We start from the raw sequence: 25318 nt of genomic DNA on the forward strand, positions 1-25318 counted from the left end.
ACTCTTAATAAAACAGACCTGTGGTTCTCATGTCAGAATAAAGCATCTGAAAATAAACCAGCCACTAACTATGGTTTCTTACCTATTTGCTGTATTTAGTTGGATTGACAATTCATTTCTAGGAGACATGGTTGAATAGAGATGTTGAAACAAATATATATCGTCCCCTCGATGTTAAACACTAGCAACTTAACTTTACATTTTTCAAAACAATTAAACCATAATGCACCCCATCAAATCCCTGAAGTTAATTCCATCAGTTCATATGAGTTTTTGAAACATACAACATGACAACACTGGAATGGTTTTATATCTCGTTTCTCTTCTTTTGGCCATGTTTCCACCCCGCCGCTTCCCATCAGAGGTCAGAGGTTCAGAGGTCAAATGTTTTCCAGTGAGACCACAGGTTGTATAACATGTGTAAACAGCTATATTTACCAGTATTCCTCTTGTACTGGAGGGGGGGGGGGGGGTCTACGTGTATATAAGCATGTGGAGAGGCATCTGCTGGTTTGTGGACAGCCATGGAGAAAGTGAAGATTTTGTTGGCGGTGGTTCTTTCCCTGGGAATGGCCTCTGCAGCCTCTGTAAGTCAAATCATGATCGGACTCTGCAAATATGTGAAAATAAACTAGTGTACAAACAACCCTGACACTTAAATAGTTATTCTATGAAATGTCGTACTTTATTTTGTTAAGCTCTTTATCATGATCCACTGTGTTTTACACTGTCAGTGAATGCTCTTCTGACTGTGTGTGTCCAGCTGGGGGTGGTGCAGACAGAAGGCGGCAGCGTTCAGGGACGAAATATTCCGCTCCGTCTTTTCCGCTCTGTGGACGTTTTCAAGGGAATTCCCTTTGCTGCACAACCTGGAACCTTTGAGAAACCCAAACCCCACCCTGGCTGGGACGGTGTGTTCAGATCTGATCCAACCAAACAGAGCAGGACACTTTAATCTGTATATTTTGATGTAGAAGCTAAGAAATGTCTTAATCTTAAACACTGAGAAGGAGCAATAACAACGATTTTCTTCTTTCTCCTCAGGTGTACTCAAGGCAACTAAGTTTGCCAAACGATGTCTCCAGATGAGCGTGCTCCAGACCTCGAGTTTCGGTAGTGAGGACTGCCTGCACCTCAACATCTGGGTTCCTCAAGGCCGACAGGGTACCTTCTTTATGTTTCACCACATCGACATGAGAAGCACTGATGCAGCAGAGGAGTTTCTAATTCTCTCTTCTTCTCCTCTAGTTTCCTCCAACCTCCCAGTGATGATTTGGTTCTACGGAGGCGGCTTCATGGTCGGTGGCTCAATGGGGGCGAACTTTCTGAACAATTATCTGTACAGTGGTCAGGAAATTGCAGACAAGGGGGATGTTATTGTGGTGTCGGTGGGATACCGTGTGGGAACTTTGGGCTTCCTCAGCACAGGGGATTCCAATTTACCTGGTGAGTACTGTTAACAGGGATTGACCGAAACAAAAGGAAATAGTGTTGGAGTTAGTTTAATGTGCGTTTGTCACCATGACAGGGAACTACGGTCTATGGGACCAGCACGCCGCCATCGCCTGGGTGCACAGGAACATCCGCTCCTTTGGAGGAGACCCCGGGAACGTCACCATCTTCGGAGAGTCTGCAGGTGGCGCCAGTGTTAACTTCCAGGTCAGAGGCTTTGCTAACAAAACATTTACAAAATATAGTTAGCTAATGTTAGCATTTAAGCATTCCTTGCCATGAGGGCGGTTTCATATTGAAATATTGATGCAGGCCTTGGACACATTAATTTAAATCTGTAAGTAAACTGGATGTAATCAAACTAGCAATGTAACGTTCACTGTCGTGTCTTCATTCAAGTTTAAGGTCCTAAACAACTATTTCATTGTCAATTCTTCTGTTGAGCAAGACAAGTTGTCAATTGAACTAAACTACAAATAGTAATTTTGATGCTATTTGCACGTAATCCTACCAGATGCTCTCCCCCCACAACAAAGGGCTGTTCAACAGAGCCATCTCCCAGAGTGGAGTTGCCTTCTGCCCCTGGGCTTTCAGCAGGAACCCACGAAAGATCGCCATGGAGGTATGTCACCATCAGAACTTAATGGAGGGCATCATTGTTTTTTGGACTTTCAGCGATACAAACTTGACATTTTATAGTTCTGACCTAAATGTAAATGTCAGCTGATATAATTAAGATGTTAAAACAAGCACAAGCGTCTCACAAGTCCACTTACAACACGGCTTGATTTCGTGTTTGTGCTCAGGTTGCTGTGAAGGTCGGCTGCCCCACTGACGACAGGATGGTGGACTGTCTGAAATCGACTGATGCTGCGACTCTCTGCATGGCTTCTCCTCTCATCCGACCGGGCTCCCCAGACCGTGAGCATTACTCCTCCACATCCACAAATTTGAAATTATGAACCCAGGAAAGAGTCACAAACACATAAGATGCCACTTTTTTAATTTATCTGTTTCAATCCTTCTCAGATCCTGGTGTGGAGAATCTGTCTCTGTCTCCGGTTGTCGATGGTGACTTCCTCCCTGATCTGCCCAACAACCTGTTCCAGAACTCTGCCGACATAGACTACCTTATTGGGGTTAATAACATGGACGGCCACCTCTTCACCTCAAAAGACATTCCCTCCTTTGGCGACAAGAATAAAGACACTCCTGTGTGAGGCCTCATTTTGTTCCAGGCGCTCCTTTAGCTGTGAAATTTAAATCATGACACGTAGGAGCCTCCACTGTCCTCTGACTAACCGAGCATGCTGTTATTTTCTCTGCAGAGAAGACATGAGGCGTCTCCTTGCTGCTTATACCAAAGAGAAGGGCCAAGCTGGTTTGGAAGTGGCCTTCACTGAATATTCCTCCAACTGGGGGTCAGAACCCAGTCAGGACATCATCAAGAGAACTGTAGTGGACATTGGGACTGATTACATCTTCCTCGTTCCCATTCAGGCCGCCATTCACCTGCATATTGCATATGCCAGGTGAGGCCACAATTTACTGTCCTGCTTAATATAACATGACAGAGTAATACTTTAGTTTGTGCTTGAAAAAACTCCTGATATTTTTTTAAAGTTAAAGTTTGAGACTTGCATTGTCAGCTTGATGATAATGACGAAACATGTTGTGATGGTGTCGGACAGGTCTTGCCGCACCTTCTCCTACCTGCTCTCTGAGCCCAGTTTAATGGCCGGGCCAGGCAAACCCTACCATGACTGGACGGGAACCGACCACGCGGACGACCTCCAGTACGTGTTTGGCAAACCCTTCACCACACCGAGCGCTTACGGAGACAGACACAGAGACCTGTCTGGCTACATGATCTCATACTGGACCAACTTTGCCAGAACTGGGTAAAAAGAAACACTATACATGCTTGTTCGAAACCATGATTAACTTAGGGATGATTTTACGAAGCTTCACATCAAAACTTCACTATTATTTCCCCAGAAACCCCAACAAAGGAAACCTGGTGGTGCCTGTGATCTGGCCTGAATGTACCAGTAATGGGTACCAGTTCCTGGAGATCAACGCTAAAATGAACGAGACCTCCACTGGACAGGACATGAGGTCACGCTTTGTCCGCCTGTGGAACAGCACCCTGCCCGCCCTTCCATCACATCATGACACAGATGCTCTGTGATACATTTCCCTTTCCATTAAGACACATACTGTACTTATAACAGAGTCTGTACAATAAACTTTATGTGTGTAAAAAATGTGTTCTGTGGCTTCTTATGTAGTTGACTGACTAAAGTGGAAGCCTTAGACAGCTTCAGGAGAAAATACCATAATCTGTAAACTGTATAAAATCTTGTTTTTAAGCTAATACAATAAATGTTAGTGTGCACAAGCCCAGAAAACAATATTTATAGTTTTATTCCTGCTTATTGTCACGTTGCAGATAATTAAATACATGGTTGTGACCACTGCGAGTCCAATGTCTCTCCATACATACTTACAAATTATATAATTTATTTTTAAATGATTCTTAAAAAACATTATTTATTTGTAAATATTGGCCCTGTGAATTAAACACAAGTTGCAGTGCATTTATCACATACGACCAGCAGGGGGTGCATTCAGAACAGGAATCTGCTCCACTCAGGCTACAGGTCGGTCTCTATGGTCTGAATCTGCTCAGTGCAGAAGTACAAGGATGCACATTTACTACACTACACTTTGTGTTATGAGCTGCAGGCGTCTCAGACTGGTCCCAAAAAATATGATTATCAATCATAACAGAATAGATGCACAAAAGTGTGTGGACAGCCCGGTCCTCAATGCACAGTTACTATTATTACGAATATTAGACAAGCACCATTCATTTACTTCCCACTAGCACCAGAACCTTGTTCATAAATTGGAAGATATATATTATTATTAATATTAATACACCATTCGGACACAAGTGCAACTCTTTTCTGCACTTGTTGTCTTGTTTTGCATCTGGATTTTTGTGGCAGCAGTTTGTTTGAAGGCACTTCCCAGTTATCTATACAGACAAACAGTCACAGTTTGATGTGGAAGAACCAAACATAGAGAAACATCAAACCTGCTACTGACGAATTTCAAAATAAAATTTGTCAGTAATTAAAGCTGGAGGCATATTTCAATGCATGAATCACTGTATGAAATTCCATGGATTTGACAAAGGGACTAACTCAGTGTCAGGCCATGGGCGTAGCTTGACTAAATATCTTGTCTCCAGGACACTTCATAACCAAACTCACCCGCTGCCCCTGCTCCAGTGAGCAGACCTGAGATCCGCTATGAAGGCGCCACCTGCTGGACTCTTCCCCGGGGACCTCATGTGGAGGTTCGAGGGGCCGCTGGATGCTCAGGCCCGGGCTGCGGTCCTGTGCATCATCGCCGGGGTCTCCCTCTACGCCGTGTGGCGGCTCTACCGGCTGCTCTTCTGCCCCCTGGTGCTGCTCAGGGCCCTGGAGGATGTGGGATACGTCTCCGAGGACGGACGCTCCAAAGCCCGGGCAGCGAACGAGGTGCGCCGCAGGAGGAAGATCGGTGACCTGCCTCCGGTTTATCCGAACGGGTGGTACCGAGTCCTGGACACGTGCGTGCTGACGAGGGGCCAGGTCAGGAATGTCACGGTTCTAGGTATGATAATAATATGTCATATAATAAATACAACAACTAATGGTTCATTCACATAACTGATTACACACTGGGTCACTGACTGTATTCAGATACTATCAATTACTGACTGTGTTCAGATACTGACTTGATTACTGAATACAGTCAGCTGCTATCAGTAACTGGGACAGTAATTGTATTCACTTATTGAGTATTCAATGACTGCAGTAACTAAACATACTCAGTAACTGAGAGAACAACGGTCAGTAACTTTATGCAGTAACTGAGAGTAATTGGGTCAGTATGAGTAAATTGAGTGTATTGAGTTCATAAAGTATTCAGCCCAAATGTCTGCTTTGCAGTTAGAGACTGGAATCAAATGGAAAAAATTCTTAGTGATGCCAAACATGGACACATGCAGGCAAAAAAGTGTCATTCTCACGTGTTCAAATGTTTTAATATTTATAAAACAAGTTTTTCTTTTACATGATCTGCGGTATGGATGAATAACATGTTACTTGACTACAATCACATCTCCGACAATACAGAGACACAAATAATCAATCAAAAAAAAGCATGTGTAGATTTACCGGTTTTTCAGTTTCATGCTATGTTAAATCATATTCATTTCCCCTGGATTTCCATTTCCGTGCAATAGTTTCTAGGTAAGATGAGACCAGCTCAGTTGATAAAGTAGTAGCAACACACAGCGCACACATTGGCCCGCTGCCATTGTTTGAGAGGTTTACACTCTCGGCTGCTTAGTGACGTTCTGCTTTTGAACAAAGCCTCATTCTGACGGCTCGAGGCTCGCGTGTCATTTAACCTTAAGGTGTCATGGAGGTGAATGTTGTGGATACTGATAATAACTCGGTAGTGGATCTAGGATTTTTTTCAATGGGGGGGGCAACAGAGGGGCCAATTATGTCCAACAGTCATGTTAGCTCTTGTGCCAGTGCCCCCCCTGGTCCAGCCCCTGGATCCGCCACTGTAATAACTCAATTATCTCATAAAGGTAATAAAGCTTCAACTCATTAATTAATTCACTCTCAGTTTATCTGCTGATTCCTGTTTAATCGTGTGAGAGCCATTCTGCCTCAGGTAATTTGCCACAGTCCTACAGACTCAATGTTTATGAGCGGTGTGACGCAGTGTGACCCACTGCACCACTGACACCTGACCTGCACTAATCTGGGAGCAATCCCAGCGATGTGGGTCAACTAAATATCAAGCACAGACAGTGGATACAGAGAGTGAAGCTCTCCAGATGTGGTCCGCAGGTTCGATTTCCACACTCGCCACACGCACTGGCGAGGGAACTATACTGTGGATGTAAACGATCCCCGGGGTCAAATATGTGATGCTTATTCTGGAACGCCTGTGGAGAGAAGGATCCAGGGGCTTAAAGTAGCCTATGTCTGGGTGAACCTACTTTAAATAGAATATTGCATTAAAACCTGACGCTGTATTAATCATTTCTCGTAGGTGAGCAGGTGGCAGTGTTTCGGGGCCAGGACGGGAAGGCCTACGTGTTGGACGCCTACTGCCCTCACCTGGGGGCCAACCTGGCTGTGGGAGGACGGGTGGTGGGAAACTGCATAGAGTGCCCATTTCATGGGTGGCAGTTTGCTGGGAATGATGGGAAGTGTGTGAAGATCCCCTACGCGGAGAAAGGTAGGACCAGAACCGAGAAATCTCTCCCACATACACCATCTGAACAACATGTGAAGCAAAAACAGATGAAAAGATTATCGTGGAACATGAAGATTAATTATAGCCTAGAAGATGTATCGATTGGCCATTATAAATCTGCCAATAAGAGCTTTTCAGAGAAATATTAGAACCAGAATTTTCCATATACACCCATATGAAAACTCTTAACAGGGTAACAATGCAGAGATGTGTATTTATGTTTATATTTTATGTCAAAACTTTGTGGAAAACTGATGGAAAAATGGTTCATCTTCTTGCCAGCATGAATAGACTGTCGATCTTCTACATTCATAAAAATCGAATTTCTCCATATACATCCTGGGGAGAGCGTGGCCTAGGGGATAGAGCGGCTGTTCTGCAACAAGACGGGTGCCGGTTTGAATCCCACTCTATCCCATCTGCATACCAAAGTGTCCTTGGCAAGATACTGAACCCCTAAAATGGCCCCTCATAAATACTGAGTGTTCTTAAAATGTAAGTCGCTTTGGACAAAAGCGTCAGCTAAATGACATGTAATGTAATGTAACATCCTGACTGAAGAGACAGTGAATCAGCTCCAGGTTTCATTTGTCTTCCAGTGCCGGATTTTGCAAAGGTGCGCCGCTGGCCCAGCTGTGAGGTCAACGGCCACATCATGGTTTGGTTCCACTGTGACGGAGAGGACCCTCAGTGGACTGTCCCAGAGAAGCGAGCGATCACAAAGGGAGAATGGGTCTACCGGGGTCGAAGCGAGCACTTCATCAACGCTCACATACAGGTAGGTGGATGTATATGTTAGTTTTGAGGGTAGAATCCCCAAAAACTGGAGCCAGCCACCAGGTGGTGATCCAGTCACTTTGGCTTCACTTTTAGGGAGCCGCCATCTTCATATACAGTCAACGGTCTTGATGCTTGTCTTTCAATCCAGTCATGAGGTTGTTTCATGCTGTCTTCTCCTCTCTGCAGGAGATTCCTGAAAACGCAGGCGACTTTGCTCACCTCAATCATCTGCACACCCCGGGCATCATATTTAAATTTCTCCAACATGAGTGGAAGGTAAGACTCTCTCTCTCTTTTAGTGTCATTATGCCGTTAACATTTTGATCTTTGACGGTGCAGGGTATATTTATTATGAGAGGATGCAGGAGTAATTTACTTGTTGGGTTTGTGTTTTTGTTAGCAAAATTATGCAAAAACAACAGAATGGATTTTTACAAAACCTGGTGTGTGTGTGTGTTTGTGTTTTTTCCCCCCAGGCTAGCTGGGATCCACAGTCAGAGCCCAACACGCACTGTGCTAAGATGTTCTTGAAACACAGTTTGATTCTGTTTGGACACCACTGCTCCCTGGGGGATATTCATGTTGTGGCCTCACAGGTACAGTAAAGTTTAAACCTATATAAATGCGGTTGAACATAATATCTCGACTTTGCCTTGATGGAATTTCTTCAGATTTTGACCAGTTGTCACTCAAAGATGAACTGGTGTGTTGCCAGCGGTCAAAGGTCAAAGATCATGGTGACCTCATATGAATCTGAATTAAAATGTATGTAGACTGAAAGTGCTGATAGTATTTACGGCATAAGCTACATACATATTATTTAGAGTATATGAATGTAGTTTATGAATCAATAACTAGTGCATAAAAACTGGTTTACACACTTCATCACAAGAATAAACAGAATGAAATGACGACACGTCGGTTTGTGTTTCAGGTTGGTCCCGGACTCGTGTTTCTAGATTTTGAGCAACTTTTGATTGGCCGGGGTACAATCATACAATGTGTGACACCAGTGGAGCCCCTGCTGCAATGTGTCACTCACACCATCTTTTACCAGTGGAATGTCTTACCTCTGATCCCCAAAATCATCCTGGCTGGAGAGAGCGTTCAGGTACTGCACACACAAACCCTCTATCACAGTGATATCGTCTTTCACTGTCAGGTCATTTATATATTTAATATATTCATGTCCAGTGAGCTTCTCCTGTTTCCTCTTTGTTTCTAGTTTGAGCGAGATGTGATCATCTGGAACAATAAGAAGTACGTCTCCAAGCCTCTGATTGTGAAGGAGGACTCGACCATCCAGAGGCACAGGCGCTGGTTCAGTCAGTTCTACAGCGAGAACAGCCCGCGGCTGCATTTCCAGCGCGACACTTTTGATTTTTGAGCTCTCTGGACTAGAAGAGTAGAGATCAGCCGGGGAGAAGTCAGGGTTAGGGGTTAGGTGTCTCCATAGAATCCACAATTTATTTTATATGTCACATATTTAAGGGGGAAAGGCGACCTGAATTTTGTAGCTGCAAGGGCTTTGCCTTCATTTCCATTTCCATGAAAAATGTCCTTTGCTTGTGTTTCTTGGACTTTCCAGCCTGTGTCTATACAAGTGCCTGAAATGTATTTGATTAAGTGACTGGTTTGAAATTTGTAAGAACCACTTTACTCATCAAAATAAAGATAACTGAGAATTGTGATTTTCTGTGACTGTTGTGACGCAGTATGTCTTCATCAGCAGTCTCCCTGAAAAAGGGACTTTTTTTCGGTGGTAGTTTTTTCGGTGGTAGCAATCATAGATTTTATGGTAGCAATGTTTGAACAGTAGACTCTTAGTCAGCTTTGGAAAAGCAAGGTCTAAGAAATTTGTTAAGAAATCACCATTAATGTTTTTTTTAATAGCACTGATATTATTGAGTGTATTAGCCAAATGACACATCTCTTTAATATTAAGGGACAAATCCAGGGTAAAGAAAACAACAAATTGTACATTAAGATGAAAACATACAATATTCAAAACAAAAAAATATTATTTTATATTCAATTTCTGCCAATACATCCCTTCAACCTCAATCTCAAACACTGGATGTTTAAAAAAATCTGTATTTACAAACATCTCAGACATTTTTCAAGGAGTTAGGTGCAATTCGTCACACCTCCACCAGGTGGGACAGGATCGGGAAACTTCATGCAGCCTGACATTTTGCATTACTTGTTTCAGGTTGAATGGATCAGAGGCTGGACTGAATAGTAAATGCCCAGAAAATGTATTTTACACAATATGGGCCCTTTAAGACATTCAGTAGTAATCATGAGGTAAGAAATGCACATTTCTGCTCTGTCTTGTGTTGAATTACCTCATGATTGGTGTTGACTTACAGCTTAAAGGGAACATGCTGAATGGCTGTTGGCTGAGCATGAGGTTGGTATATCCCTGTTCTTAGAAAGCTGCTGTCTTCTATGAAAAAAACATTCACTGACATACAGGTCAACCAAGACAGTTCTAAATTACACAACGTGTTCTAGAGAAAGTGTGTGTTGTTCCATTGTAAAGCACTATGCCTACAATTATAACACAATACTACTAATACTACAATAATCCGTCTTGATCCCTGTGATTGCAAAACTTCCAGGGTCCTACCCCTTACCAGCGAAACCCTCTGTAGACATCCTCCTAATATGTGATAAAAGTCTAATTTCTCTCCATAGATGATTGAATATTATAGCCTACTTGTTTTTAAAATAATTCTAAATCTCCTGCCAAGCTCCAATTACATCAAGACATCACAGACAGAGATCTCTGCAGTGATGGCTTTACAGAGTATTAATCCCAAAACGCCACTAGAGGGTTCGTTTGGAACACGAGTCTACTCAGGCTGCAGGTTTGGGTCACGCTCTTTGTGTTATGTGCTGCAGTCGTCTCCAATTGGCCTCATTTGTCTAAAATATGACGCAGTTTACGAAAGTATTTTTTTTTTCGCCTTTCCAGCTCTCGCTCAGACCCAAACCTCTCACAGTCACAAATCATGTTGACCCAAATCAGGACTGCTGTGAGTGAGTGCATCCATTTACATGATATATTGAATTCCTTGAGAGTGTCTCTGTCCCCCCTGTGCTGACCTCACACACTTCACTGTGGCTCAGCTCTGCTGTGCGGTGCAGACTCATGCCTCATTTGAATGAGCCTTATTTTGAATTTCTCAGAATTCTATCTAGGGGTGCTCCCTCAGCAGATCACTCTTGACGTGACCTTAGTGTCAGCCGGCCTGTTGCAATTTGAGCACTGTGGGTCAGCTAGATGTCAAGCCAAAGACAGTGGATACAGCAAGCAGACAGCTCCTGATGGGGTGTCTGACTGGGGACAGATTCAGTTTGCACACTCACCATTAGAGAGTTCCTATAGATATAATACAAATCAAGTGTCATACACATTTAAAAGCCTTCCACAGTGATCAGCTCCTGTTATTTTTGATGTGTCTAGTTTGAGCAAGATTTGATGATCTGGAATAATACGAAGTATGTTGCCAAGCCTCTTCTTGTGAAGGAGGACTCAGTCATCCAGAAGCACAGGCGCTGGCTCAGTCGGTTCTACAGTGAGATCAGCCCGCGGCTGCAGTACCAGCTCGACACTTTGAACTTTTGACCTCTCTGGACTATGTAGGAGAGATCAGCAGGGGAGAGGTCAGAGTTGACATAAACCACAGGTCTCAGGGGGTCCAGGATTTATTTATTACATCACATATAATATATTAACAGTGGAAAAGAGCACTTTCAAGGTTATAGATACCCAACAAAAAAATGTTTTCAACTTTTTGTGTGTTAGTGTTTCCTGTTTTATTTTGGTAGTCACTTCCGTTGATTGTCTGCCTGCCCCCCACCCTGGTGAATTTCACCTGTGTCAGTGTTCACCTGAGTGTGTGTGTCAGTTTGTCTGTGTGTATTTTAGGAACTCTAGTTTTACACCTTTCTTTTTGTCTGTGTGTATGTCTTTCTGTGTGTGTTTGTGTGTGTGTGTGTGCGTGCGTTTGTCTGTCTGTGAGTGTTTGTCTGTGTGTGTTTGTCTCTCTGTGTTTGTCTGTGTGTGTTTGTCTGTGTGTGTTTGTCTGTCTGTGTTTGTCTGTGTGTGTTTGTCTTGGTGCCTTTTGGACACCTCTGCCTCACGCTGCCTGTTCACCGGACCAGCAAGTCTGATCAACGACTGTGTAACAGAACTATTGTCATCACGCTGAGACATGTTGTGTCTGACATGTGATGTTTATATGTCAACACAAACCAGCTGCTCTCTCAGTTTCTCTCTCACTCTGCCTTCATCCGCATTAGAAAGGATTTGTGTGTAAGTATGAAGTTAAATCCAGAACGTGCAAACAAACGTTCTGTCAATCAACTGCTGTGTTTGTTTTCTGATTCACGTCTCAGGTGACAGCTGATAAGGATTTATGACTATTTAAAGAACCACTTCACCAGTTTGTCCTGTGTCTCTACAGAGAAATTAAACAGGTAGTTTGTGCTACTGCAGTTTGTCACAGAATCAGGTGGACGTCTTTATAATGTACAACAATAATAACGTCAGCTAGTGGAAAAATCCAACAGTGTATATTTAAAAATGTTTACTTTACACTTGGTATAAACACTTTAAGGTAAAAACATGTTGAACGATCATATTCTAATGTAGAAAGAAACTATTTACATTTACAATTGTACAACAGCCCGGGTTGGTCCTGCTGCCACAACAAAATGGGATTTGAATTACATAGGGGACTGTGAAATGACTTGTGAGTGATTACTATCTGAACTGTACACTGCTTACCATTGTTCATTTGGATTTGTATTTCCTTTGTCAACTGTCTGGATTTTACGTGCAGGTAACGTCTGAAAACAGTTTGAATTGTCAGTTGGTCGTAGAAGACAGAGAGGACACTTTCTAAAGCAATAGAATAGTTTCCATTAGACAGCACGCAACACTTCTTCTGAATAACGCATGAACCCTTGTGCTCAATACTCAATATTATAACATATTTTCATGACCAGGGCCAATCTACAGATGTAATGTGTATTTTACATATGCCGAATAAATCTGCTCCGCTCTGATGTGTTTGCTCACGCATCTCTGAACTGGCACAACCTCTCCATTGCACTAAATATGTTAGTGTGTTAAATTGAGCAGAGTAGTTAAATGTTCACCGTTCTACTTGGCCACTGGCACTTCTCCGAGGCACAGGGCATTGCTTAGTGGCCCTTATCTTTGAGTATGCTTATCTTATCTGGGTTCGCGGTGGGAGAAAACTGTGCTGCCTTTGTTTCGCTGAAGCATTACCTCAGCAGTTGGCACATTGGATTTAAAGTAATGAGGAACTGTTGTGTTAATGTGTTGAACAGATGGGAACAAGGAAGCATGGCGGAAGCAGGAGACCTCGACAGTGAGAAGGAAGCCGTTGTTATGCTGGAGGAAAACCAGCTACCAGGTGCCATTAGGTTTCTAAACACAGCGAGGGGATCAGAGAGGCGAGAGGACGAGAGCGATGCGGTCCTCCAGCCTCTGCTTCAGCTCAAACACCAGGACAGCCGGGATGAGACAGATGTTGCTGACCCAGAGACATCTGGTCCCCACGAGCTAGAATTGTCAGGCGGGGATCAGCATGGCCGCAGCGGACGTGTCCGGAGCTTGTGCAGTGACAGCGGCCGAACCGAGTGCCACATCTGCAATGAGTGGTTTGACTCGCACACTTTGCTCCAATGTAACCACACACTGTGCCAACGCTGCGTGGATGGCATCATGAGCCGGGCCAAAGAGCCGGGCAGAGTGCGATGCCCCTTCTGTCGCCAGACCAGCCCGCTCCCACAGTGGGAGATCAGACGACTTCAGGAGGAGTTCTACAGCAGCTGTGTCTCCGAGGCCATACCGGCCCTCGTCAACCGCCCCGGCCCTGAACCTCAGGCCCCTCAGGCCCCTCAGGCCCCTCAGGCCGTCGATGCTTCCCACCTTGACAGAGATCTGAGAAGGATGCGACCAACCTCGCGCTGCCTCTTCATCATTGTCTTCGTGACGCTGTGCCCTGGGCTGCTGGGCTGTTTCCTGTATTTGGCTTTTACTTATATATTTCAATTCCTTTTTTCCAGTTTGGCTTCACTTTTCAATTGAGGGCCTTCAGGTCTTTCCAGAGTTTGACCTCAGGAAAATGGTTTTTGTTCAACTTTGTGTTTTCACCAGAGGGACCAGGGTCTACATTCAGTTTCAGGGGAAATCCTTTTATCCCCTAACGAAGGTTGTTCTTCACAAAAGTACAGGAACCTTTGGAAAGGAGCCTGCAACGTTAACAATGCCTGACTGGTCGAGTACTTTAAATATACTTTGATACTGGAGCTTATCTCATTTCCAATCAACATAATTGTTGTATAGTCCTCTGCATTTCCGCCACCGCCTGCTGGACTGGAGTGGAACAGCTTGTTGTTGCTATTGGTTGTTAATAGATCAGCCGGATAATTTGTTCAATCCCCCCTGGTCTTTTGACCATGGTGGAAACGGTAGGTAGACTGGTACTTTAGGTTGAAAAGCTGAAAAAGTTAATGTTGTTTTCTTTTAATAACCTCGTTGATCATTCCTTTCACGCAGTCTGATCATTTCCGACACTTCCTTGGGCTCACCAAGGAACAAAGGAGAATGTGAATATAAGTTATCAGAAACATAAACGCTTCTGTCAACCTCTGACTCTTTAGTTTCTTTGAAGAATACTTTGTGCCACAGGGAAGCTAATAGAGGTTTGACTTTGGATCAAAACCTCTTTCTGGGTCTTGTGTTGACCTCCTTCTGACTAGAACAGCTTGGATGCTTTGTGCTGTTACTGCTGAATATTCTTAGCAACAAAAACTCAGCTTGATCTCCTTTCAAAGTGCTCATGAAGGAGACTGGGCCCGATAAGTTCACCTCTTACATCAATGTTGTTCTTTCAAAGGCAATAATGACAGATAGATTTAACGCTTCTCCCTTTAATTGTGGATGTACTTGCACCTTCATGTTTGTTATTATGTCCATGTGCATTTAAATATATATTTATAAACAGTATGCAAGTTATAATTCTAGTTATAGCTCCTATAAACATATTGATCATGTCTGCTGTGTAAAAATAAAATCAGGATTTCTGCGGAATTCTGAGATTCTAATTGTCTGTCACATACCACACAATGATATGCATTATTAACTCAATATTGTAAAGGAACATTCCTGAATTTACTTTGAAGCAGTTATCGCTTACTTACACAATATATTTACAATACATCAAATGAAAATGTAATGTGAAAGGGGTTCATCAATCCCTTTTAGGGCTTTGTGAGCCTACATGAGTTACCTGCTTTCAGACATGCACTGAACTCTGCAGTTCTTGTGTGTTTTGTCCAGAGGGGGGTGCATGTGTGAACGCAAATGTCCGAGTGAGACGCTCTCAAGTATCTGAAGAATTTCTCCGACTGGCCTCCTCGAATAAAGTCCCTAGAAATCCACGAGAATCCCACGTGAGAACAAGTAGAATATCTCTCTGTGACAAAGCGGTTACACACGCGTAGAAGAGAGGAGATGGTGATAAGAGCTGACACCAGTGTGTTGCTGTTGTGAACGCGTCTGTGCAGGGAACCTCCCGTTGTCTTGTGCATGTGTGAAAGGCAAACTGCCGGTGAACTCTGCAGCCGATTCTCTTGATTTTACCCAGAGGTCGTGTCTGAAAGTGACTTTGAGACTTCTGACAAACCCAGGAGGACCCACCTGCCTGCAGCATCAGATGGCAGCCAGATATTTTTTATTTTTTTACTCCAGTTTTTCTTGGGAGAGAAACATATCTCGTTCACAAGGTTCACAAGGTTGTTAGCTTGTTCCTCGTCCACCAAGAGGCTAAAACTTATAACAAAGATTTATTTAAATAAAATGTCAATCATTGGTCGACTGGCTGTTGACTCAAATGCCGAGGATTAAGTGGTCACAGCCGAAACGTGTTTCTCAGAAGTATAAAAAATACATTGCTCACATTACTTAGAAAAATGTATGAAAAATGCATGCATATCTTGCCTTGGGCAAACTAATGTAGAGACAATAACACTTAACGCCCTCGGTTTCAACATGGTGAGCTGCAGAACGAGAACATCATGTGAAAAGACAATTCAAAGCACTTCATAGAACACAGACTCTACATGTGTATACATACGTTGTATCTGGAGAACAGGACGGGTCTTTAAATCCTGTGGAATTATGTACGACTGTTTATCTGCTCCTGAGTCAGTGGCCTGTCTATGACTCAAGCGCAAATTTGTAATCTGAAATAGGGCATCGCTCTCTACTGAGAAATATAAAAGGGTATCCATATTGATCAGGCCTGCAGCCGACCCCCCCCTATAGGGCTCTGCAGAATGTTGGCAAGTCAAGATGGAGTCTGAAATCCGGACGACTCTCTGTGTTCAGTGCAGCACCAACGCTTCAGCTCCGGGACGAGCGAGCAGGCGAGCGCTGTGAGGGCTCACACATCCATAATTTATGCAAGGACTTAACACTACATGAGAAACACATCAGATCGGCAGGCATCCATCTGGAGATGACTCATGAGACAATCCATTTCTCAGACCCCATCAGCTCTGTTTGTGTCACAGCACACGGCCTGTTTGGTTCCGTGCTTCGATCACAAACGGTGGGCTCCATGTCGGCGGCGTCCAGCGATCGATGACAGCAGACACCTCCGCTCAAAGCACTGCTAGGTTGCTTTGCTAAAGGAAGCCTCACACATCATTTATGGTGCGCCTCTTCACACCACTTCCACACGCACACGTTGTGAAAGTGTTCGAAAAAACACTTGTGTGATGGACAAAGCAACACAAGGAGCCGAGGCGCAGTTTTCTGACAATTGTGACTCTGTCGTGCTAAGCGCTAAAGCATGTAGGAGTTCGAGTACTAAAGGCTCTGTGTGTTTCATACATGGGAAATCCTTCAATTACAGTAAATACATATGATTTAGAAAACCAGTTAGATCTTCTTTAACAGGATATTGATTTAAACTTTAAGACCTTTTAATGCTTCCAAAGCTAAATTTCATCACCTAGTTAAAATCATGATTCATCACCAGCTTTTAAGGTGCATAAAGCTCATTAAATTGAAATCACTAAAATTGCTTAGCTGCTACAATCGCTAATAACGTCTTGATCGCCCCCTGGTGGCTGGCTGCAGTATAGGCTGTAAACATCAACATTTTTCTGGTACATTTGGTTTTGATGACGTAAGTTTGAAACTGACGTGATTGATGAAAAGTAATGTTCAAATATATTCAACCTTTGTTGTCGTATAGAAATATTCCAATCAAATGACAGATAAGTTAATGAGAAATTATTTTTGTTGTTAACTTAAAACTCACAGATACACACTCACTCCTTGCAGAGTACTGTGTGGGTTGTGTATCAGTCTGTGTTGCTTCTGTGTGGGTGGATGGCTGGAAGTGTGAACACAAGATTGTGCCTGTGTGCCTGTGTGTGTGTTTGTGTGTGTGTGTGTGTGTGCATGTGCTTCTGTGTGGATTAGTGTGTATATGTGTAAACTTAGGTTTAAAAGCCAACGATGATCTGTGTGTGCTCTGCTGCCTGCATGTGCTTATTCGTGTGCGTCAGCCTTCACAGGACTCTGTGTTGTGTTGCCCCAGCTGCAGACGTATATGATATTATGCCTGCAGAGCAGATTGGTCCGGCTTTATTGATGTGTGAGTAGTTGATGAGTGGGCGGGGAGAGGAGGGCTTCATAACCTCGTTTAATAAGAGGCCTTCACACGGTCAGGGCTGCCGATAAGTGGAGAGTTTCATACAAACTGGCTGTGGCACCGAAGCTGGAGGAGGGGCTTTAATCATCAAGGGCTCTGTTCACCACCGTTATCTGTTACCTTCGGTCGATTGGTGGTGACAGGGACTTGTCTCGTTTGTTTCGCATTTTGAAGGCAGCGTATTTCCTGAATGTCGCTTTTTTATTTACTTCATCGAAGACAAACACCTTTTTAAAATGGACGTGTCCGGGCTGTGCTCCAGAGAGACGCTGTGTGTCGAGATCAATGGAACCAACCACGTCTGACCAGTCACACAAACAACCTGCAGCTTCTCAATCACACCAATTCTGTCTTCTTGAGAAGTTTATAGACACTAAAGTGATTTGTCTTTCAAACTATAACATTGTATAGGATTGTATTGGATGTACAAATGAAGTCAGATGAGCTGAATTAAATTGAAAGTGGAAATAATGATAATTTAGGCATGGGGATGCAGGACAGTGATGCTTTCCCTGAATGTTGTCCCATGTATTTGAACTGGTTTTCTGGCTGTTTGATGGACTGGTGGTCTGTCCAGGGTGAACGTCACAGCTCTTCAAATGTCAGCAGGGACCAACTCAACCCTCAAAACGCCTAAATTGCTGATGGATGGATGTTTCCAGCTAAGCCTCCACTTAACAGCTAACGTACATTCTCCTCGTCTTCAGTTATGTAAAGAGAACCAATCATATGTGAGCCGGACTCGTTGTGGGAGCGCACAGCCAGCAGCTGATGGATGTTGATTCTTTCAGCCTTGTTGATTAATTCATCAGCTCCCTGCAACCCGGAGACACACCGCTGGGCTGCGTGATTTATAATTCAGAGCAGCGTTCAATGATTTTTTTTTTTTAACTCTGGCCTCTTTTTTCAAATCACCTTTGGTTTTCTTTTCCTCGAATGTAGGAATCGTTCATGTTAATACCCCCCCCCCCCCCCCAGTGAAATATCTGACTGTTATTATTAATGATATAAAAATGATTGATTCACTCACACTATTGTTTTTTTCATCCTGAAGGCTGGTTTGTTTAAAGTGATCTATTTTGACATTCCCTGAATAAAGTCTTACCACAGTGTAAAGATCTTCTTTGTGTGTGTGTGTGTGTGTGTGTTTGTGTGTGTGTGTGTGTGTTGTTAAAAAATATCTTGTTTCCTAGGTAACAAGGGGGGGGGGGGGTTATCTGCAGGGATGCTGCACTCAACTTCAAATTACCCAACATGCACATCTTCACCTCTGCCTGAGATTGATGAGCTGTCCAATGAGCTCGGTCCATTTTGGGGCGAGCCAGACCAACCTCTCCCAGTGTCACGGAGGAATAAACTCGCATCAGAGCGCGTGTCAGTGGCACAACTCTGACCTGAAACCCGTCAGGTTGGAATGAACAGCCACCTCCTCCATCTGCTCCAGTGCAATCGGGCTAATTCAAGAGATAATATGTAAATCTCACAAGCGTCTCATCCTCATTTCGAACCACACGCACTAAGCAGGTCGCGCACACCGGGCTGAATTAACGCTGCAGCAGCATCCACACGCCCCGCAGGTGAACGCGACCCCAGCGCTGCGAGTGAGCATCCTCCACAGATCCGGCCCTTTCGAGTCTCATCACATTTTACGCGTATTTGGAACAAGCGAGTGCATTTATTTTTCATACGAGCAGCTTCTCCTCCAGCAGCATCACGCCAACGCGCAAATCCCAGAGTAGGGGGAGCTGCTGATGCGGCGGGAGCGCGCACCACCACCACCACTACCACCACCACCGCGGCGGCGCGCATGCACAGCTGTCAGCACCAAGGACAGCGGCAGCAGCGGCTCATCCAGGAGCGACCCGCCTCACAGAGATAGTTCAGTCTGCTCACAGCGCAGCGAGCAGCGGCCACAGGGAGCGACACGCACCCCGGAGAGGAACCAGCCTGGAGGACAATGCTGCAACTCTCCCTTCAGAACCAGCGGGAGGTTTGAGCCATTCTGCAGAGGAGGATGTGGACAATGCGGTTCCCTGGTTAACACCCTGTCCCTAGTATGCTTGTGCACATTCCTCCGCATTGCACATAAAGCCACATCTTTTTCCTCCCTCCGTCCTTCTTTCTTTTTCCTTTTCGCACCCCCTCCCCCGCTCTCGCCGCCCACCTGGATCGAGCCCGCAGTCGTGCATACCGCAGGCTGAGCCGTGCTGCTGCCCACAAGCCGGTCGAGCCGACCCGCCACCGGAGAGGATAGCGGCCGGGCTGCACGGTGCCGTCTGCTGGTGCGCACGATGCGTCTGTTTCTGCTGGCGGTGCTCTTCTGGTGCTCCTGCGCGCGGGCCGGCTGCGAGCCGAAGATCGTGAACATCGGGGCCGTGCTGAGCCAGAAGAGGTTCGAGCAGGTCTTCAAAGATGCCGTGACCCAGGCCAACCAGGTCTACGGCCGGGACAAATTCAAGCTGAACGCCATCTCCGTCACTCACAAGCCCAACGCCATCCAAATGGCTCTGTCCGTCTGCGAGGACCTCATCTCCAGTCAGGTATAGTTCTCTGGTGCCTCTGCGTGGGAGCACTGCTCCATTCTCCATCCAACACCACCTAGATCCATCCACCTCCACTACTGTCAGACTCTGCATCAGGCGCAGCAGCTTAGAAATCTTCATCTCCTTCAATAGAAAGTTGATTTAAACGCCTTCATCTGATGCGTTTTCTCCCTCAAGTGCCATTGAAGTGGTTACTGGACCAGACGGAGATGTTGTTTATGTCTCCAGAGCCTCACACTTGCAGATTAACTCTCCACTCAGCATGCAATGTATAGGAACACTTACAGAGAGCAGCCGGGAGATCATAACAGAGCTGCCTTTTATCCAATTTGGCATCCATACCACACATGCACAGGATTAATTCACTTTGTATAGAGCTCACCACAGACCCATCTGTTTAATACAGACGTGAAAAAAAAAACAGGCTTTGGTTTGGGGCATTTCTCTTAATGAGAGGGCAACTGTATAATCCAGGACAAACAGCTGCAGAGCCACTGAACCAGTGAGAAACATTGAAAATGTGGAGAACGTCATTAGCCACTTGGCGTTCGGTGAGAGTGTAATGTAGGATAACATTTTGGCATGAGCAGAAACTGCCTGTGTGTTGGCGTGGATCACACCCGCTCAGACGCAGCCTGTTTGAAATGCTGCAGAGGGAACGGTAACAACTTCTGTGCTCCAATTAAATTCCTTTTTTTTTTTAATTGCCTCAAACAAGAAGGTTGTGTCTTCTTCAATGTTTCAAATTTTTGATTTGTAAGCCAGATTCGGATGGGCCCTGAATCGGCAAAGAACCTATAACGGTTTGGTTTAGATGTGGATTAACGGACGGCATCAGAAATACATTTTCACTCTCATAACCAATGCAGCAATCAGGCATATTTCCACATTTGCATTTGTTTTTCAGGGTATAAAAGCATAGATATTAATCTCGCCTGTTTAGGACTAATAAATGTATATTTTAGATGATCAGACGACTTCATTTACTTTTTATTTCTACTGCAAGAAGTACATAATCAACCAATGTTCAGGATTGCTGGCATTGGCGGAGCTGTGCAACTAACTCTGCCACTCTAGTTTCCCTAAGTGCTTAAACGCAGGTTTTCCTTTCAGCTACACATGCTTTACGACTCATGCATGTGCTGCAGCTCTTACGAACAAAACACATGTCATCAGCTATGCACGGTGCATGCTAAGCGTGTGTATTCGCCTTAAAGAGTTGACACACACCGATGCACACCCAACCTTCCTTTGTGATGCTCTACATGGCTTCTATAAAAGAAGCCGGCGTTATGTCAGAGCATGTTGAGGCGTGAAGTCCCTCTCGCTCTCGCTCCCACACATGCAATTAGTCCTCATTGGAAAAAAACACCCCCAGCTTCAGTGCTGCTTTCATGTCCTTGATCCTGGGTCTGTTGTAATGACTCTAATTGATTCAGGCTTGGAGAATAATACTGTCACATCCAGGCTTTTGTCACCCAAAGCACGAGCGGGCGAGCCGCCTATCAGGCCGTACAGATTACACCAACAGGGATTTCAGTTCACCACACACAAGCACACGCCCTTTTGTAAATGACAAAGTGAAACATGGTTTGGACAGGAAAGTCCACAGAAGGTTAAATCGGATGAGAGTGGGTGGTAGGCCATAACAGTCAGTGACGGGGAAAGTCTGTGGCAGATGGAGGAGTAGATGCCTGGGAGCAGTCCTTGGAAGACAGACCTCATTTTTGACCCAACCATACGGAGAGCTCGAATCCAATAATCCATGCCTTCACAGCCGTGCCATCTTTATTCCCCTTCCTCCGCGTCTCCATGGCAGCTCTCAAGGCTCTTCTTCAGGGGAGGCACACAGAAAACAACTTCTCTATTCGTTGACCCCCCTTTGTTTGGCTTAATGCTGGAATAAGATAAAAAGTAAACAGCCACATTGTAATATTCTGCTGGCAGCACCCGCTCCTCCAAACAAAGGAGAACATTTCTTTGCTCTTCTGTTTCTCTGTTGTCCCTGAATATAATTTACAAAGACACTCCAGGTAAAACATTTTTTATTTTTAACCGGTTATACAATAATGTTAGGGTGGCAGTTGTACCCAATAAAAGATTTGATTTTAAAGCACGTGCAATTTTCATTCATCTTGAGGTCGGGGGAGAATTTAGGCTGGAGCAGAAAACTGCCCCGAGCCCAAAATCTGTGGAGTCATTTGTCTGTATTAATTTGATTTATTATAGATAGAACTAAAGAGGAAAGGGCTTAAATAAATTTGCATTAATCCGATTTAAACTAAGACGAAGAACACTCTCTTACTCTTCTTCCACCAACAGAGTGAAGTCAAGAAATCTTGAGGCTTTTCTACATATATAACCTTTTTTTATTATGTAATTATCATATATTCATCACTGCAATGTTTTCTTCTGGTGCTGACAGACCTGACAGAGTCATGGAGGCATCATGTCCTGTTGTTCCTGTGTAAATAAAACAGAAATGTCAGCAAGTCAGAACAGTTTTTGCAAAGTAATTCTGCAATAGTCAATTTGACTAAGGAGGATGGATGATGGACATTTTGCTCCCTACTCTAATTATCACATGTGATGAATGTGGTAACGACCATTTGGAATTTAAAGTTTACGCACAAGTTTGATTAATCTTGAGGTTGGAAAACAGGTGTTTTGGTTCAGGTTGTATTAACATCCAGACAAAGCAGACACCTGCCCCCGAGCCCAGAGTCTGTGAAGTAATTTGTCATTTGATTAATCGTAAACTAAACTAATGAGGAAAGGGCTTGAATGAATTTGCATTAAATCAACTTGAAGGTGCAAAACACACTCTCACTTTCTCCTCAACGAGCAGGTTAATCAGCTTTAAATGAAATCTTGATGCTTTCTACAACAACAAAATGAAATGTTTATGATGATGTATATATGTTACGTGTGATGAATTAATGTTTTTTAAGTCTTATTTTTCAGAACACTGCATGTGTTCAGCCTTATCATCTATATAACTACCAATTAATCCATCAAAAAGACAAATGTAAAGAGAGAAAAGCATAAAAAATGGATGCCTGTATGAATATAGCGCGACTGTACTTCATCTTAGTGCCAGTATCAAAAAAGACAAAGTGTTCTTCTTCTGTGTCTCTGCAGGTCTATGCCATCCTGGTGAGTCACCCCCCCCAGTCCAATGACCACCTCACGCCAACGCCTGTCTCCTACACGGCGGGCTTCTACCGTATCCCTGTGGTGGGACTCACCACCCGCATGTCCATCTACTCAGACAAGGTGAGTGATGGATGAGAAAGATGTAAAGACAGAGAGATAGAGAGAAAGAGAGACGGGAGAGAGAGAGAGAGAGAGAGAGAGAGAGAGAGAGAGAGAGAGAGAGAGAGAGAGGACGACAGGAAGTGAGAGAACGCAGAGCGAGGGAGGACGACGCTCCCCCGGGGCAACTTCAAAAGCTTCTTAGATTAAACGTCCCATCGCTCTCCATTAGAGGAGCTGTGATTAAATGGGTTTCCAGCTGGAAATTGAATGAACATCATTAATAATGCGTCGCCTGACCTCAGACATTTTTTGTATCAAGCACAAACAAGTAAAATGAGACTTTAAAGCGATCGCATGAATAAAAAACACCCACGGACTCGGTTTAACATCTTTTTAAGGGTACATCACTCACAAGCTTCATCAAATTAACGTGTCGGTTAATATTCAAGTATCTAAATGGTTTTTTTATGACATGTTTTTTTCACTGAAGAAGCTGTTTTTATAATCAAATGTTATATTTTTAAAACAGCCATTCAATCTTCTATGTGCTTTTCCAGTACATAACTGGACATAAAGGTAGAAATTTACAAAGCATGATCCTCCCCACTTTGCTAAAGACGCCATTTTGGAGTGTGGCTGCAGGGCTGCGCTCCCATTCAGCTGCAGCAGCGTTAGTTAGTAAGTCGGGCTCTCAGCCAGTGTGTCATTTCATCCAGTGGGTGTCAGCTCCTCCAGTGGTTGGCGGACAGGGGGTCAAGCTCGAGCTCAGCAGGGACCAACATTTCTCCATGATGACAGAAATGTCATATTAGATGACAAAATACATCTGCCCTTTAGAAGGAGCAGCCGTGTCTGTGCTGTCCAACACCATTGCACATCACTGGGGAAACATGCGATGCAATGGTGCCACATTGAAACTTCATGGTTGGATTTTGAATAAATTTACGTTCAAATGATTAAATCTCTTAAGGTTTGATGGCCTTTGTCGCTATAGTCACAATATCCACTTGATTAAGGCCGCTCTGACAAATCCTGTTTGAAATTCTTTATTAATTTAAGTTTCCTGCTGAATATTGGAGATAAACGCTGGTATTTAATAACCTCTAAGTCTTTTTAACTGATCTACAGTTCAGCTTTACTCTTCAACTTGCTGGACCTGATTCTAACAATTAAAGCTGGGACACACAGTCAGTTCCACACTTCTCACCAAAGTTAATTAGAATAGACGTTCAGGGTGAAGAGTGGGATTGAAAAAAGGAAAAATTCTCCATATTTACACATTGACTGATCCATCAACTCATTTTAATGAAGCTGCTGGTTTATTGTGAAAAGGTCCCATGTTTTGTGGATCCTCCAAACCCCCCAGAACCTCCGACTTCTATTTCCAAACCAGGACACAGTGTTCTCCAAATGTTATCTGACTAAATCCTGTATGTTACATTTATAAATGTATTACAAGACGTAAGTGACCTTTTAAAAAGGCCAGAATCTGCCTTTTGGGAGAGCTTGCCTCCGCTCATTTTGTGATGAGTCATTCATTAAAAGTCAAGTTTGGTCATGTGTGTGTCTCATCCCCTCGTCTCCTGCTCCTCAGAGCATCCACCTGTCCTTCCTGCGGACAGTCCCTCCCTACTCCCACCAGGCGCACGTGTGGTTCGACCTGATGCGCGAGTTCAACTGGAACCACATCATCCTGATTGTGAGTGACGACCACGAGGGGCGGGCGGCTCAGAAGAGGCTGGAGACCCTCCTGGAGGAGAGGGAGACCAAGGTGAGACGCTCCGGCTGCGCACGAGCGAGGGGGCTTTTTCTTTTTCTGTGTATGTAACTGTTTTCCTTTCTGTTGTGTGGCAACATCTCTTTCTCACCATTGTGTAAACATTGGCTAACACACCTAGTGACATCAACAGCGTCTAATGTGGTCTAATCTGACAAGAGTTTGTATGTTTATTTGCTCATCTTCACGTTGCTTTCCGCCATAGTCCAAATTATCCTGTGTCTATCCACAGTGGGAGCCAAATAGTGGACTTTAACACGGGGCTTTGCAAACCATCACAGACTTGGGGTGTGTGGACGTGTCTTACTGGGCGGCCGCGGTGGCACTCAGGAGTTTCTCTCCTCGCGGTGCTTGTGCGGCGAGGGGGCCGTTGTTTTCTTGCTTCCCTGCTAACTCATGTTCAC

The 25318-nt window shown here is 44.2% G+C and overlaps 3 protein-coding genes across 7 annotated transcripts in view; all 3 read left to right on the top strand.

The window, feature by feature from the left end:
* Nucleotides 1-518: 518 nt before the first annotated feature.
* Nucleotides 519-3805, top strand: LOC133975009 (bile salt-activated lipase-like). Its single transcript, XM_062412855.1, has 11 exons — nucleotides 519-587; nucleotides 764-911; nucleotides 1045-1164; nucleotides 1249-1446; nucleotides 1529-1659; nucleotides 1967-2074; nucleotides 2259-2373; nucleotides 2482-2668; nucleotides 2781-2984; nucleotides 3144-3353; nucleotides 3451-3805. Exons 1-11 carry the CDS (start codon nucleotides 525-527, stop codon nucleotides 3641-3643), a joined length of 1677 nt encoding a protein of 558 aa, XP_062268839.1. The 5' UTR covers nucleotides 519-524; the 3' UTR covers nucleotides 3644-3805.
* Nucleotides 3806-4772: 967 nt separating this feature from the next.
* Nucleotides 4773-9187, top strand: zgc:92275 (cholesterol 7-desaturase nvd). The gene is made up of 7 exons (XM_062413263.1): nucleotides 4773-5118; nucleotides 6580-6768; nucleotides 7386-7564; nucleotides 7753-7842; nucleotides 8043-8162; nucleotides 8501-8677; nucleotides 8792-9187. Exons 1-7 carry the CDS (start codon nucleotides 4773-4775, stop codon nucleotides 8951-8953), a joined length of 1263 nt encoding a protein of 420 aa, XP_062269247.1. The 3' UTR covers nucleotides 8954-9187.
* Nucleotides 9188-19053: 9866 nt separating this feature from the next.
* Nucleotides 19054-25318, top strand: part of grin1a (glutamate receptor, ionotropic, N-methyl D-aspartate 1a) — a 29721-nt gene continuing 23456 nt past the window's right edge. The window contains exons 1-3 of one of the 5 annotated variants that reach the window (XM_062413377.1): nucleotides 19054-19876; nucleotides 23021-23155; nucleotides 24732-24908. In XM_062413377.1, coding sequence (XP_062269361.1) covers nucleotides 19628-19876; nucleotides 23021-23155; nucleotides 24732-24908 — 561 coding nt within the window. In that variant the 5' untranslated portion in view covers nucleotides 19054-19627. The remainder of the gene's footprint in view (nucleotides 19877-23020; nucleotides 23156-24731; nucleotides 24909-25318) is intronic. The other 4 variants (XM_062413373.1, XM_062413374.1, XM_062413375.1 and 1 more) reach the window with 4 other exon arrangements.

This window comes from Platichthys flesus, chromosome 19, assembly GCF_949316205.1.
Source record: "Platichthys flesus chromosome 19, fPlaFle2.1, whole genome shotgun sequence".
In the NCBI taxonomy this organism is placed as follows: Eukaryota; Metazoa; Chordata; class Actinopteri; order Pleuronectiformes; family Pleuronectidae; genus Platichthys; species Platichthys flesus.

Bases quoted from the DNA above. Each gene is read 5' to 3' on its own strand.
- zgc:92275 (XM_062413263.1), top strand. From the start codon at position 4,773: ATGAAGGCGCCACCTGCTGGACTCTTCCCCGGGGACCTCATGTGGAGG. The intron at 7,565-7,752 runs GTAGGTGGATGT...TCCTCTCTGCAG, and splicing joins TCATCAACGCTCACATACAG to GAGATTCCTGAAAACGCAGG. The intron at 7,843-8,042 runs GTAAGACTCTCT...TTTTCCCCCCAG, and splicing joins TTCTCCAACATGAGTGGAAG to GCTAGCTGGGATCCACAGTC.
- LOC133975009 (XM_062412855.1), top strand. From the start codon at position 525: ATGGAGAAAGTGAAGATTTTGTTGGCGGTGGTTCTTTCCCTGGGAATG. The intron at 1,165-1,248 runs GTACCTTCTTTA...CTTCTCCTCTAG, and splicing joins GGTTCCTCAAGGCCGACAGG to TTTCCTCCAACCTCCCAGTG. The intron at 1,660-1,966 runs GTCAGAGGCTTT...TAATCCTACCAG, and splicing joins GCGCCAGTGTTAACTTCCAG to ATGCTCTCCCCCCACAACAA.